Genomic DNA, 16,058 nt, shown 5'->3' with positions numbered 1-16,058 from the left:
GGTTTAAGAAGATATTATGAAGCTGCATGTTGGAGCTGGTTGAAAGAGTGGATGTTACTTAAAAATACGGAGGTTTTGGAACTGGAAGGCTGAGATGAAATTTATGGATGGCATGGCTATTTAATTTATGGGGAAATACAAGTACACAAAAGATTTACGAACCACTTACTAAGAAAGGCCTTGTTTGAAGTATGGGAGAGAACAAAGGAGAAAATTATAGAAAAAACTCTGTGGTGGATCTCCCCACTAGAGGCAACTTCCACACTTTAAAACAATGCAAAACATTTGTGGCCAACTTATAAAGAGTTGATGGAAGAAGTGAATGAAAATCCCAAATTAAAATAATATGAATAATTTAAAAAGATGGGAATAAATTGGTTGGGATATTTTCAACTTAAAGCGACTTTCGAGAAAGATATAAAGAATAGATGATTTGAAAACAAAATATCAAAACTAGATAAAGAAGTTCTACAAAATAATCAAAAAATACTCACAGAAATGTATAAATTACTAAATAACACACAAACAGATCAAGATATTTAAAGAAAGAATATGTGCACTGTTCAGGGTTTTTCCTGATATATAGTTGTGTTGTGTTTTTATCTTGTTTTTAGTCAGTTTTCACATATTTTCTCCTTCCTTTGTTGTGGGGAGAGAGAATGAGAACAAGGGAAGCCAAACAAAGCAAGTCAAGTGGATTGCCAAGAATGGCTGCTGTCTGTTTTGTTTTTTAAACTTACATGAGTTAGTCATATGTTTATAGCTGGGATTTTAAAACCACATTTTGATTCCACACTTGGTATTATCTTAAAATGATTAAAACTGCCCTATTCTAGTTAAATTGACTCTTCAAAGGGTGATTTCAGTTGTAGTCAAACAACATCTGGGGCTTAAGGTTGGGGTGGCTACCCTAAGCTGACTCAAAAAGGAAACATCAACATGCTGTTTGAATGTTGTTTGTGGTTTTTGCTATCTTTATAATGAAATCCTTCATGCTTTCTACCTTTTCTTTTAATGGATTGAGCGTCAGCAGACATTTCCTTCTTAAATTGTTCAAAAATACATTTGAAAAGCACCAGATCTTCTTTCCACAACCTAGGGAGTTTTTGGTGCCATTATCAGGTTGTTAGAGTCACTTTGGGCTGCCAGGCCTTGTGCACTAAATTAATGATTGAGCAGTTGATAATGAGTGCTCTGGGTTATAACAAATCAGTATGAAATCTTGTGGCAGCTTTCGTCATCATTTTCAGGCCATTTCAAAAGGTTTTTGCAGAGCTGGGAGGAAAGCTCCCAGTTTGCCATGTTGATTCAGTGACATCACCACCACCTCTGTTTGAATGTTATTATTTATTTGATTTATGAATTTCTTCCCATGAGCTGTCCCAAAGCAATTTATAATACACATTTACAATACATAGAATGACTGCATTTTTAAAAAAATTGTTAAAACATTTGCGTCTGTAAAGACAATTGAAACAATTACGCACACAAACACACAATTTAAAACAACAACAACATACACATATATAATCACTTCAAATCCAGTATAGATACTGAATAGTATTTCAAAAATCTCTACTTGGAACAGCTCTTTGAAAGAGGAATGTCTTCAACAGGCACTGAAAGGGCAAAAGAAGAAGTCATCTGTCTAATATGTGCCTAGATATTTGTACCTTCTTTCTTGCTCTCACCTTTCCCCATGACTGTGTTTGTTGTTGCTCGTCTGCTGTGCTTCAGGAGCCTGTGCATGCTGTTGCTTAATACCAGATCAGTAAATAATAAGTCCTCACTCATCCATTATTTGATGTTAGAGGTACTTCACCATTCCTCCTTCAAAATAACGCTACAGGAGAGGAGAAGCAGCAGTAGCACACCATTAACATAACGTCACAATCCTAGACATATCTATAAGCCCTGTTTTCAGCAGGGCTTACTCCTAGGTAGCTGTGTATAGGATTGCAGCCAAATTTCATTAGGGTTTTAAGCAGCTCTCTTGTCTCTTCCCCAGCTCTGTTTATTTCTTTAAACCCAACTCTTGGAGACCTTTCCTAAGTGCATGATTTGTGACCCTTACTCTTCTGGTCCATTGTAATAACTCGCTTTGCAATAATATTAACAAATCACATTTAACTATTGGATGCACATAAATCCACCATAGTGTTTACTTGTTTACATTGATCTCATCAATCTGCCCTTCCTTGGACTCATGTCAGATAAATATCCACTCCTTCTGAGTTGTCAAATCTTGCTAGGAACATCAAGCCACCTGTTTCTCCCCCCCCCCCCCGCGCCAATCTTTTATTAATACTTTTGGGTAATAGCCATATAAAATGTTTCTGCTTTGTTTACTGTGCCTTACAAAAGCGCTGCCACTTGATACTGCAGATTCTTCCCGAACACCTGCTGTCAAACACATCAAGTCTTTTCTTGTCAGTTTGCACAATGCTTCAGGTCTTGAGCAAGGCTGACATGACAGAAATGTTGTACAGCCTGATTCTTTAAAATGATTCTATTCCTGTCTCTGTCTAAAATAGTCAGTTCCCAACACTCTCTATTGGTCATAATCTCCTAACATCCTCATCATACAAACTACTTGTTTGGGAGTTGCAACGTGAAAGCCACCCCAGGGGTATATGATGAGGAAAGGGCAGTTCTTCCCATGCCATAGCCCTGATATGAATCTCTCTCTCTCTCTCTCTCTCTCTCTCTCTCACACACACACACACACACACACACACAGAGAGAGAGAGAGAGAGAGAGAGAGAGAGAGAGAGAGAGAGATTGTGAATCACACACATACATACACATTCTGGAGCTGCCATCAGCTGTGAAGCGAAAGACATACCTGGGTTAGAAACACAGGAAGCTGCCTTATACAGAGTCAGAGCATTGGTAGATCGAGCTCATACTTACCCACAATGACTGGCAGCAGCTTCTCCAGAGTCTCAGAAAGGGGATGCTCTCAACTCCACCTAGACATGCTGGGAATTGAACTTGAAACCTTCTGCATGCAGGGCAGATGCGCTACAACTGAGCTACAGCTCTTGCATATTCCCCTCTGTGCCTAATAGCAGCTAAGCGGGGGACTGAAGTAAAGTAATCATGATGGGAGCAAAAAGCTCTCTCTCACACACACCCCTGCCAATCACGTCTTGTCAAAATTAGCACTTGTTAATTAGCATATCAAAATTGCGTTTAATATATTAACTGTGGAACCCCAACATGGTGTGTTGTTTGGCTCTTACTAAGCAAGGAGACAGAGCAATTAAACAGATGAAAAAATATTCTCTGGAAGAAAATAAACCAGCTTCTAAATCTGGAACATAGTTGGGAGGCCCAAAATATGTTTTCTTATAAATATTTTGTACTCCTCAATATAAAAGATACTTGAAAGATCATTTCACCCCTTATATACCCAATTGATCGCTGCCTTCTAAAGGAGAGGGAATCCTGGAGATACCATCCTATCAAGAGGTCTGTTCTGCACTATGTCAGCATCAGGGTGTGGCAGTGTCTTTGGAACTCCCTCCCATTAGATTTAAGGCGGGTGCCATTTATCTCCCTTGTCTTTTCAGCGCCTATTGACTTTACTCCTTCAACAAGCCTTCAAAGTGGATTTTCTTTTTATTCCAGTTAGTATCTGTACTGTACTGGATTTGGAATTGGAATGCTCCATCCCTTCCAATAGAGGCTGATCCATGGGGGGGGGGGCACTGCCTCACCAACCTCAACAAGTCTTGGGGAGAAGACTAGAATTAGTTTGCTCTGCCTCTCATTAAATCAGGCTCCACCTACTGTGGCTCACCCTGATTTCTACTCAGCGGGCACTGCTGCTTCCGTCCATATCCTTTTATAAGTATCTGGGAAAGGAGGAGGGTAAAAGACAACAATTTTCCCCCTGAGAAGGAAAATAAAAGCTATTCAGTGACCCTCCCCCCAATCCTTCTGTTATGTACTGAAGTTCTCACCCTGGGCCAGCAGGGGGATACTGTAGATAGTTTTCACTCAGGTCCATATATGCAAATAAGGGATTGAAAGTGACGTTCAGTGATTGGATAGTTACAGAAAGTGGTTACTGTTGCGTTCTAGTGGAGCTCTATATAAGCAGGCTGGCTGAACCCTTCAGTTCAGTTCAGTTCTGGCCTGTGAATAAACAAGAGCTGTTTGAAGAATCGCTGTGTTGTCTGATATGTTCACCCACAGCTTAACACCTTCAAGTTTAGATGCTATGCAAAACAAAATGCGTGCACACAAACCTGCCCCCGCCCCACAATTATATTCAGAAATCTTAAGAGAATGAAGCAGGAGAGTGTAATAGCCTTTGCCATAAGCCATGTTGAATTGCTGCTGATGTTTTTTAAAAAGCGTGCATGCCTACTGCGTGCACCTAAAGGGATACTGGATGCGTGCCAAAATGTTAAAAATTCCAAGGCAGCATCCTGATATAAATGTGACTTGACTGAACAATGAGCTGGCAGTTATATCTCCTAGCTTGTTGAGACTTTAAGGAAACACTCTGATGATCCTTTGGGCGGCTGCACTGAACTTGCTGTATAGTTTCCTTAGCTGAGAATATGTGCGCTTTTGTTTTAAAAATAACAGGACATCTCTTAGCATGCACAATACATTTTTTCCACCCCAGAGTACTCACAAAAGTCTTTTTAAAGAAACTAGGAAGGGTGTTAACTTGATCAATGCTGTGCAGGAAGGAAAGCTTCTTCCTACTATTTTTCAGCGTGACTTTCACTGACATGATCAGGCTGGGAAAAGTCTTATTGGCTGAGAGCCCAGGACAACCGTGCAATATCTCTAGTCAACTGGAACTCAAACTACACTGCCCAAGGGAAAACTATAACATAAAAAACAACTTGGGTTACGTGCTGTGCCTTAAACACATCCAGCTGAAAATGTGTTTAAAATTCTGAATTTGCATGCAAGCTGTTGTGGATGTGGGGTTGTTTGTTTGTTTTTTAACAAGATGGCAATATTTATCAGGAAATCAAAATGTATTTTTGCATATTATTTATAAAGTTTAATAAGGAAGGATTCAGACAACTGAAATTCTACCCACCCACAATTGTGCCATCACCATGGGATCAGTTCCACAAGGTTAAACATAGTTAAAAGGATATCATGTGTATTGTGTGTATTGTCTGATGTGCATTGTCCAATACATGATGGCCCATAAGCTGCAATTCTTTTGACAACTAAGGTAATATTCAAACCATACCTTTAAACCACACTTGTACTACTCTTACAAGAGTCTTGGCTTCACCCCCAAAAATACCTGGGAGCTGTAGTTGGTTAATGGTGCATGGAATAGCAGTTTTGGGAGGGATCTCCTATCAGCTTTCAGCATGGGGAGCCATGACTGTTTTAAGAGTGGCATAAGAATACTTTAAATATATGGCCTAAGGCTCCCTATTCATTTTATTACAGCAACAAGAGAGCTACTGCAACATGGTTGTATCCTGTGAACACAAGCATGCTGGATATGATGGTGCTGCAATTCCTCCTTGTTTGAGCATCACCTGTCTGGGGTTTCCAAGGAAGGAACAGTGTTGCAGCAACTCTTGTGTCACTGGGAGTTCATTAGTACTGGGCCTTGCTTCAATGAGGATTGGTGTTCAGAAGAAGTCACTGCACGGGAGTGGGGAAACATCCATCATGCTTTGTGCACTTCCAGCTAGCAGCAGTCTGCAGTGTTTGTTTACATTTTTCTTTACCTCTGAAAACTGGCTCAGATAATTTTTAACAATCAAAGAAATAATTGGGCCTATATGTTATGGAGAAAGTGGCATGGGCTGCATTTTTTAGGAGGAACCCTGTGGTAGGTGTTACAATTATTACTTCCTCCTGATGCAAATATTAGAAAAGGCACATAAAGATGAATGCAAATTATAGGTGTCTGTTTTGCTCTCAGTATATGTACTAGAAAGCCGCTGTGCAAATCAGCTTCCTGTTATGCATTTCGGAAACTCAGTGGCCACTTGCGCATTATATCTTATGTAACTTTTGCAATGTTAATTCCTATGTCAAAAAGCTGCTGTAACAATTAATCAGAGGAAAATAATTATGTAAGTCATTTTCTTTGTCAGCTTCCTTCTGATCCAATAAATTATTTTATTTTAATCACTTTAGGCTTTGATGCGACCTGGTCGAATTGACAGAATCATATACGTGCCTCTTCCTGATGCAGCTACTCGTAAAGAAATATTTAAAATCCAGTTTTCTGCCATGCCTGTGTCTGAGGAGGTCCACATGGATGAGCTTGTCCACCAAACACAGAAGTATTCAGGAGCAGAGGTAAGAATGCAGTGCCATATGAAAATGTGAAATCCTAATAATTATTACTATATGTTTGATTTCCTGTAATTGTGTTTTACCATCTTGTTTGTGTTCCTCCTCATAACATCATAAGTGAAATGGCATTTTACATACTGAGGAACAAATTGCTGTCAAGGCCGTGCAGTCAGCTGGTCAGATCCGTCTTTCTAATCTATATCAGAAGCATACCTAGCAGTTGGTGGAACTGGCTGTGGGGGGATGGCATGCAAAAATCACCTATCAGACTATGGCATGTATGATGTATACAGTATGTGTGTGGTATTGTGCCACCGCTGTCAGGGCGAGATCAAATGCGGGAGAAGCTTCCCGACCTCCATGCACTGTGGCACAAAGACATGCAAATTCTTTTGCCCTTCCTCTTCACCTTGTCTGCATTGCAAACACTTTGAGTAGCTGGATCACATAAAATAGTAATTTCTAAGGTGGCTATTGCAATAAAGTGATTTTTTCTGGGGTGCCGGTGCCGATACAGCTCCTTGCCAATGATACAAGGGACCCTAGGTACGCCTGTAGAAATTCGTCACACATTTAAAAAACAAGAACCAAAAGCTATAGTGAAAGCATTTCTGTGTAGCACTGTGATACCTGTGTGCAGATTACATAAATAATGTATGTGTGTTGTGAAAGATCAAGGACCATAGCAAATGATGATTTCCACATGAGTTTGGTGTTAATTTCTGCCGTGCAAGTGGATAATAATTTTGACCCAATCAAGAAAACACTTAGCTACCCCTCCCAGTTTGGTGTCATCTGCAAATTTGATGAGCATCCCCTCAATTCCTTCATCCAAGTCATTTATAAAGACGTTGAACAGCAACAGGCCCAGGACAGAACCCTGTGACACCCTACTTGTGCTATGTGTATTATCAAGAGCTGCTTTGTATAATTCTGGTTGTCCACTGAATTGAGAACGTGAGACAGTCATATGTAGATGTGCTCTGAGAGAACAGCTGTCTGTTGGATTACAATGATGTACAAAATGAAAAGATGACCAATGCAGCAGTAACAGACGAGTTACCATTATTAAATCCCTACTCGTTAGACTGATTTCATATTTCTTTATTTAAATCATGCAAAATCTATCTTTAAACCAGGTGTCACCAAGATAATATAGAAAATAATATAATCCACTAAAACACATTAAACATCATTAGAGTATAAAGATTTACATCTGCCTTATCTAAGGAACAATAAAAATGACTATAACATATAAAAGATCCAGGAAGGACAGAGTGAACAGATAAGATTTTTTAATAGCGAATATTATATCTGTACTATTGGCACCTGCCAGATATCCAGGAGAGACCATTCCATAAGGGGGCCACCACAAAGAAATCCTGTCATCAGGTGGTCATAATATGAATATTTGCAGGACAAGGCACAACCAAGAGGGCTTTATCTGGTGATCACAGTGAGTGGGTAGATCCATATTTAATGTGTGTGCATATGGTATATATGTACTGATTGACCTTACCATTTGTTGTTCAGAGTTGGTGACAGAGGCCAATAGATCTGCGACTAACACCCAGGAATTGTCTCACTAGATTTATATATAACACAATATTTATATGTGTGTGTATGTTTACAGTATATGAAAACCACAAAAGCCATTTCTTAGAGCCTTTTAGAGGAGCTTTTCAGACAATTGCCTAGTTTCATTAACAAGCTTTATCTCATTATACCTCTAGTTCCCTGCCTTACCATTTTACATTTTACAGCAAAAAGGAATCACGTTAGTTGATAACTTCATGATACTTGATTTATGGCAACCACTTATAGCAAAAAGCAGAATTATTGCAACCCACTGGAGTTCTAAGCAGTGCAAATACTTTACTATTCATGTAGTGCTGAACTATTATTTTTAATGCACCTTACTGTTTTTCATTTTTCATATATGTCATAAACAGCAACCCCTCCCATTCTTCCACAGATACATCCATGTAAGTAAGAGAGTATACAGTGATAATCAGTCAATATTTATCTGAAATGGTTACCAAATTTTGCTCAGTGAAAGCAGTTTTTCAGAATAATCAAATATTATGGAATTAGTAAAGAGGTGATTGTGGTGTTGTTGTTTTTTTAGAATGATGTATTCAAGTAGCATGAACTTGCTGAAAATTAATTTGTTTGCTTAACAGTTTTTTCAAAAATACCAATATAACTGACATCCCAAATAAACAGTCTTCGCCCAATATTGTACTTAGGTTGCTTTCTTCTGAAAAGATTGTGAGGAAACATAGTATCCAAAGCAGACTGCCATCTATCCCAGAAAAAGAAAATCTTAGTTATGCCTCATGTTTAGATTTCTCGTTGACTAGCTTTGAAAGTAGTTTTTAAAAGTAATAGCTGCATAGCTTAGACAAGAAAGCCTATTTACAAGAAATAACTTGCCATGGAAGTCAGAGGCAGGCAATTCTACCCTCAGTCCTCCAAACAGAGGAGTAGCTGTATCTCATAGTGTGTTTGTTATTAGTTTCCTTGCTACCCGTAATCTCTAGTTTCATGTGGGAGAGAAACCTTTTTCTCCTATTCTGATCAACTTTGAGTTGAACATTTGATGTAACAAGTCTGCAGCAGGATATTGAGCACAAATGTTCCCCTTTTCTTTCCACTGAAGGAACAAGCTTTAGAGAAGATGATGAGCTAATGAAAACGTAGAAAGCATAAATCACCTTACAGTGTTTAATTTTTACATTCCTCACCCTTTCATCAGTCCACAGAAACAGCAATTGAAATGAAGTAATAGTTCTTATGCCAATGAACAGAAGTTTTAAGCTTACTTTCAGCCTTCAGAATTTCTAAAGATTCTTGCAAATGAGGTTAGAAGTAGTGTTAATGATACAGTATTATGTTGGGTAGTTCTTTGCTTAATCACAAGGTTCAGGGTCCAGAAGTCGTGAGTAACCAAATATTTTTGTGCATTCTTGGATTTCCTCTTTTTTTTATACACAACTGCATCACATGCCATTCTAAGGGGTTTCATGATTTTTCAGTGTATTTAAAAAATGGATATTTTAGGGAAAGTGGTGTAAGTTTCATAGGGATCGCTTCATCTTAGTAATTTCCAGCTTTAAATTGCACAGAATTTGTCTCAATAAAACTGGCACTGCTTATTCTATAAAGCTCAGCATAGGCTTTCTTAATTTGCTTTCTGGTGTTGTAATTAAAATTGCACACGAAGCCCTAAAGAACTGTTTGTTGCAAGTAAAAATGAAATCATGTGAATCCTGACAGATGTCAGGTTGCTAATTCTGTCATTCGGAAACTCTCTTATCCGGAAAGGATAATACAATTATAATTATCATACATTATCTACAATAAAAGGGTGAGTTTAGATGAAGCATGTCTTGGCAGAATAGAGACTTGATTCCTTCTTTTAATAAGCACGTATGCTGATCCTTATTCTAAATCTGACTTTTAAAAGAAGTTTATTACATCATTTTTCTTTTCAAATTAAAAGGACGACTGATCTGCTTTGTCCTAAATCTTTTCTCTTCGAACTGTGGAGGAAATATATAGAATAAATTATAAGAGTTCTATGAAAGAAATTAGCATTTAAACATTTCTGGAAACCAGAACCTAGTTATCATTTCCTCCTTCCAATTCTGAAGCAAATTCCTTTTTAAATTCAGAAGTAGTTATAAAGACAACTCTCATGAAAAGGTCGAACATGTGTGTGAAACATTCTGCTGAGAACAATAAAAACTGAAACATCCTGCTTTCTAGTATAGTGCATCTCTTTGAGGTACATACGTTTATGGAAAATTAAGATGTGAGACAGTCTTAACTTTATGGCAGACAGTTTATAGTGTGAGAGCCAAGGCTGGCATCATGTTATATGGCATATCATATAACCATGCTTACCAAAGAGACATTAAATGTGAGTAGAAACTATAAATCTATCACTTATACCTAGAGGACTTGGTGTAAATTTTATCTTCCTTGCCGAGCAATAACTCACAAGGGTGGCACACAGCATGCACAACAAAATGCTGGTCAACTTTCACTCATGCTGTATACCATGTGCTTATTTGATGTCAGGAAAGCATCATTGTGTTGCCATAAAGTCATATTGTACTGTATAGCATAGCTCAACTCTCATCTCAATCTTAAAGCACATCTGATTAAATGTAAGTCACGAAGAAGGACGCTGCTGATTTAAACCACCTCTTACATTCAGTAAAGAAAATGTAGACAGTTTTATCAGTGGAAATGACTCTGCACAGAGTTCTACTACATTTCGTTGTTTGTTTCATAAAAATCAAGGAGAAAAATACAACCTGTTTGCAAAATTCATAGGCAAACATGCCTGTTGCTGAGCACTGGGGATTTTTTTATTTTGGGAACTACAACCCCCACCCCCAAACATCCAAAGAAGTATCCCTGTATCATATTTCCATTCTGGTTCAGGAGTAGCTTACAATCTTTTTAGGGAAAAGCCCCATTGACTTTCTAAGTAAACATACTTGGCCTCAGACTGTCTCACTCTCGGTTACATTTGCAACACAGCCTTGACTGTTCATACACAGTTAGCACATGAAAAATGTAGTATAACAATACTTATTGTAATCCATTATGTCAGCCTCTCTCACACATGAAGCATTAAGAAATTTGTGGGCCTTGGTGCACTTTTGAATGTATCTTTCATTCAACAGCTCAAATTTCTGACATGTCATTGCACTATAAAGAAATGGATAGGAAGCTGATAAACTTGCTTGATGTGTATCTGTAGAATGCATGTGTGATGCCAGCAGAGAACTGAGACTGCCTCGCCACTTTTCTTTCCTGCCCTTTGACCGCCTCACCACTAGTGTCAAGTAATAATGGAATTTTGTGAGCCTCTTCCAGATATATGCACATTAGTGAAGGAGGCAGCAGTCAGCTATCCAGGAAGGAGGATAGCCCCCAGTCCTGAAGACAAGAGAAACACTGAATTGAGTTCTTTGCCCTGGAGGGGGAATGGCTCACAACTGGCAAAATGAGACCACATCCTTGTATCCTGGTCCAGATTCTGAGTTAGCAGAATCAGGCCAGAAGGTGAGGGATTTCCCTACAAGATTGTTTGATTGAACTCCGTACTATTAAAAAAAACTGGATGCCCTACCCTCCTGGTCAAGAAACTTATTGGAGAATATGCTTAGCCACCAGGAGCATATATGCATGTGCTTAAGAATATGGAATCGGTATGAATACTATACTGAAAAGGAGGAAATACACATTCGTGGATTTTCACAGGTCTTCACTTAATGTTTACTAATTTTATATCTCCTCCATCTTACCCACCATCCTCCATTTGTTCACATAAAGTTGTCAAAAACTCTTCACTTCCGGGGGCGGCGCGAAACTGTAATGGCGGTCCTCTTCGGGCTCTGAAGAGGGGCTCCGCGGAAAAGGGTCGTTCGCTGCGGCATAGCGACGACCCATCAAGATAAACCACAGGTAGAGTGAGCCCGTGGCCGTGGGACTCGGCGGGCACCAGAAGCTGCTCCGAAAACACAGAAGGGACCCCGTAAGGAGACCCGGAGTGAAGGAGGGGTAGCGGTGCTGTGAGTTCATCGCTCTTTCCGCGGAAGTGAAGCCGCGCGGCCGTTGCAGATGAGCGCTGATCCTTCTTCCTAAAACCAACACCAAACTGCAAGCAACATACCCGTGAGTAAAGGGTTTAAAATTGGCAAAGAATTTGTTAAATTTGGCTGAAAACGGGAGACGAGAAAAGGGAAGTCCGTCTTCCGACATTGCTGACAAGATCAAAGCAAAGCTTTAAAAAGCGGAAAGCGCTTGAAACGGGACTGTGGGAAGTTTTAACTTTTTCGTGCTATTGGACCTGCTCTTTTTCTTTCGGAACTGAAGGGGGAAATGGACATTGATTAAAAGAAGGAGTAACGGTCTTTCCTACCTCCTTTCCTTTTTGGGCTGTATTTCTAAAGAGCCAGATCGTCGGGCTGCCGGAGAGGGAGACTGTGTCAAACTGCGGAAACAGTTGCAAAAACTTTGCAAAAACTTTGTTCGAGCGTAACTGATACATTTGAGCAGAAAAGACTGGACGTGATATTGTTGCAAGCACCTCTTGTGAAACTTTGCTGAACTTTAAAAGGTGCTTTGGGGAATTTTGAGTCTTTGAAGGGACTGCTGGATTGTCGAATTTACTGAGTTGAATTAACTTGGAACTTTAATGGCGGATTACTTCCTTCTTTGTCTTTGAAACCTGGTGGCACTCCCCCTACAGGGCTTTCGGATTATAAAATCCTGGGAATTGACTTTTGTTTTGAATTCCACTCCACTGGTTGTTTATAACTGAATTTGTCTCTCCCATGGAACAATAGACAACCTGACCTTGAACACTGACAGATGTGTAATGAGTGGTGCAGGGAGAACAAGAGCATCTAAAGCTAAGGAATCTAAAGAGGCCAAGGAAAAAGAAAAGGAAAGAAAACCAGCACAATTTGTACAAACAACACTGACTCAAGGACGCCGATCGTCGGTTCCAGCTGTACTGGTGACCCAAAGGGAACAAGGGGAAATAACTGAGAAGTCCACTGAGGAAGATATGGCAGCAGGTGGGTCAGATACACTATTAAAACAAATATTGGAGCAATTATCAAGTTTAAATCAGAAGGTGGACGACCAGTCTTTGAAGATAGATAAAGCGACTTCCTCGATTCAAAAATTGACTGATCAAGTTTCTCAGCACACGCAAGCTATAGAGAAGTTGCAAGGAGCAACAGCGGAAAATCGGGAACTAGCTGGAGAAGCAATCCAGAAAGTGGGAGCTCTACAAAAAGAAGTCGAAGAAATAAAAGGAGAAGTTAAGCCCCTGCACAAACAGGTGGGTGAACAACAAGTCTATCTGTCAATGGTGGAACTGAAAAATCGTGAGAGTAACATCAAATTGAGAGGCATCCCGGAACTCGAGCAAGGAGACTTGATTGGATACCTGACACAGGAATTTTCGAAGTTCTGGGGTTTAAAGGAAGATACAGACTTCAGGATTGTCTCGGCATATAGATTGGGAAGATTGGTAAGGAAAGACAGATCCAGAGACTGTTTGATAATTTTAAGATCAAAGGAAGAGAGAGACAAGATCCTAGGTCTTCACTTCAAAAAAGCAATTGAAATACAAGACAAAAGGGTGGAAATTTACAGAGATATTCCGAGACAGCTGCTGGACCTTAGAGCCACCTACACAGAACTAGCAAAATTGCTGAGACACAACGCAATTCCCTATAGGTGGGAGTTCCCACAAGGATTATCCTTCACCTACAAAGAAAGGAAGGTTAAAATTAGAACACCTGAAGATAACCAAAAGTTCCTTCACGACCACGGAGAAGATCTCCAAAAAGGAGTAGATTGGCTTCCAGTCTTACCAGTACCAATACTGCCTGGAAGCGGGCCAACGCCTGCACCCTCGGGATCTGAGCAAAAGGAAGGCACCTCATCCTAAGAACATCTTAAATAGAACAGGATGTCTCTGCAGCTACTTAGTTGGAATATAAATGGCGGGAATTCTCCGGAAAAAAGAAGGAGGATATTTCATATCCTAAAAAAAGAACAATTGGATCTAATATGCCTTCAAGAAACACATGTGACTAGGCTCCATAGGAAAGTATTAATCAATAAAAGACTTGGCCAAGAATTTATCTCATCAGACAAAGTTAAAAAAAGAGGCGTTGTAATCTATGCAAAGGAGAACCTGTCACCAAAATTTCTATTCAAAGATGATCATGGAAGAATTCTCGCAATTGAAATTCAAACACAAGGGGAAAAGATTTTGATATTAGGAGTTTATGCGCCAAATGATGGAAAATCAGAATTCTATAAGAAGCTGCATGAGACAATGATGGACTATTTGGACTATTCTAACATTATTGTGATGGGAGATATGAATGGGGTGGTGTCAACAAATATGGACAAATCCCAAAATCAAAACTTAACAACAGACGGCAGACTCCCTAAAACCTTTTTTGAAATGACAGACAATATGGACTTGATTGATATCTGGAGGACAAGGAACCCCTTGGGTAAAGAAGGAACCTTCTTCTCTGAGGCCCACTTGTCATGGACACGAATTGACCAAATTTGGATATCTAGAGGGCTGGCCCCGAAAACAAGAAAAGTGGAAATCTGCCCAAAAACCTGCTCCGACCATAATGCCTTGAAAATGGAATTGAGACTTATCCCAACTGGATCCTTCAGATGGAGAATGAATGACACCTTGTTAAGAGATCAAGAGATTGTTAAGAAGGCCCAAAAGACGTTAAAGGACTACTTTGAAATAAACTTGAACACTACGGTGGAGAAAAGAACAATCTGGGATGCAAGTAAAGCTGTAATGAGAGGGTTTCTGATACAACAGAATACAATAAAGAGAAAATTTTGGAATGGAAAAAAGGAAAAAATTTTAGAAAAAATAAGTGAAGGAGAGAAAAAGCTGAGAACCAAACCGAAGTCAAAAGAGGTGCTAAGAGAGATCAAATTCCATCAAGCACAATATTCGAAATTGATCAATCAAGAGATTGAGTGGAAAATTAAACAAATGAAGCAGAGATCGTTTGAATTAGCAAATAAATGTGGAAAGTTGTTAGCTTGGCAGTTGAAAAAAAGACAAAAGTTAAATACGGTTACAAATTTGGAGATTCAAGGAAAAATAGTTCAGAAACCAGAAGAAATAAGAAAGTGCTTCCACAGATACTTCAAAGAGCTTTACGCACAGGGGCCTCAGAAAGAATCGGAAATAGACCAATTTTTGAGGACAAATGGATTATTTAAAATAAGTCAAGATAAAAGATCAATTCCTAACAGCAAAATAACTCAGCAGGAAATTGAAGGTGCCATCCAAAATATGCAGCTGGGCAAATCTCCAGGCCCGGATGGACTCACCTCCAAATATTATAAAACTTTGAAGGACTTCTTGATACAACCGTTGTTGGAGGTTTGTAACCAGATCATGGAGGGGAGGAAGGCACCGGAAACGTGGAAAGAAGCATTCATCACATTGATTCCTAAGTCAGAAAGGGAAAAGACCCAGCTTAAGAACTACCGTCCCATCTCACTCCTGAATGTGGATTACAAAATATTTGCAGACATTTTAGCAAATAGACTTAAAAATGTGCTAAATGAAGTAATTCACAAGGACCAAGCAGGCTTTCTCCCTGGTAGACACATGTCTGACAATACCAGGAACATTATTGATATATTGGAGCTGTTGCGAATTAGAAACACAAGGGCTGCTTTAATCTTTATTGATGCGGAGAAGGCATTTGACAACATTTCTTGGATGTTTATGAAGAAAAACTTGAAAGGGATGGGAGTGGGACGGGGGTTTGAAAATGGATTAGAAGCAATCTATTCAGAACAAAAAGCTAAACTGATAGTGAACAATGTGGTATCGGAGGAACTCCAAATTGAAAAAGGGACACGACAGGGGTGCCCTCTATTCCCTCTGTTATTTATTTCTGTTCTGGAGGTATTGCTGAATATGATCAGGGAGGACCAGTTGGTGCAGGGTATAGTGGTCGGAGTGAAACAATATAAACTGAAAGCTTTTGCAGATGACCTAGTCTTGACAGTACAGGAGCCAGAATCTAGCACAAAAAGAGTTTTGGAACTTATCTTGGAGTTTGGTCGGGTGGCGGGATTCAAGCTAAACAAACAGAAAACTAAGGTTTTGGCTAAAAATTTGACGCCTACAGAGATAGAGGGGTACCAGAAAG

General features: G+C 39.4%; 1 protein-coding gene across 2 annotated transcripts in view; it reads left to right on the top strand.

Moving 5' to 3' along the window:
* The window catches only part of AFG2A (AFG2 AAA ATPase homolog A), a 175,643-nt gene that overhangs the window by 129,537 nt on the left and 30,048 nt on the right, over window positions 1–16,058 (top strand). For both annotated transcript variants that reach the window (XM_081208065.1, XM_081208064.1), the window contains exon 15: window positions 6,142–6,306. In XM_081208065.1, coding sequence (XP_081064191.1) covers window positions 6,142–6,306 — 165 coding nt within the window. The remainder of the gene's footprint in view (window positions 1–6,141; window positions 6,307–16,058) is intronic.

This window comes from Podarcis bocagei (assembly GCF_964188305.1).
Source record: "Podarcis bocagei genome assembly, chromosome: 9".
Lineage (NCBI taxonomy): Eukaryota > Metazoa > Chordata > Lepidosauria > Squamata > Lacertidae > Podarcis > Podarcis bocagei.
Note: the sequence above shows the minus strand (reverse complement) of the source record. Positions and strands in the feature narration are given on the sequence as shown.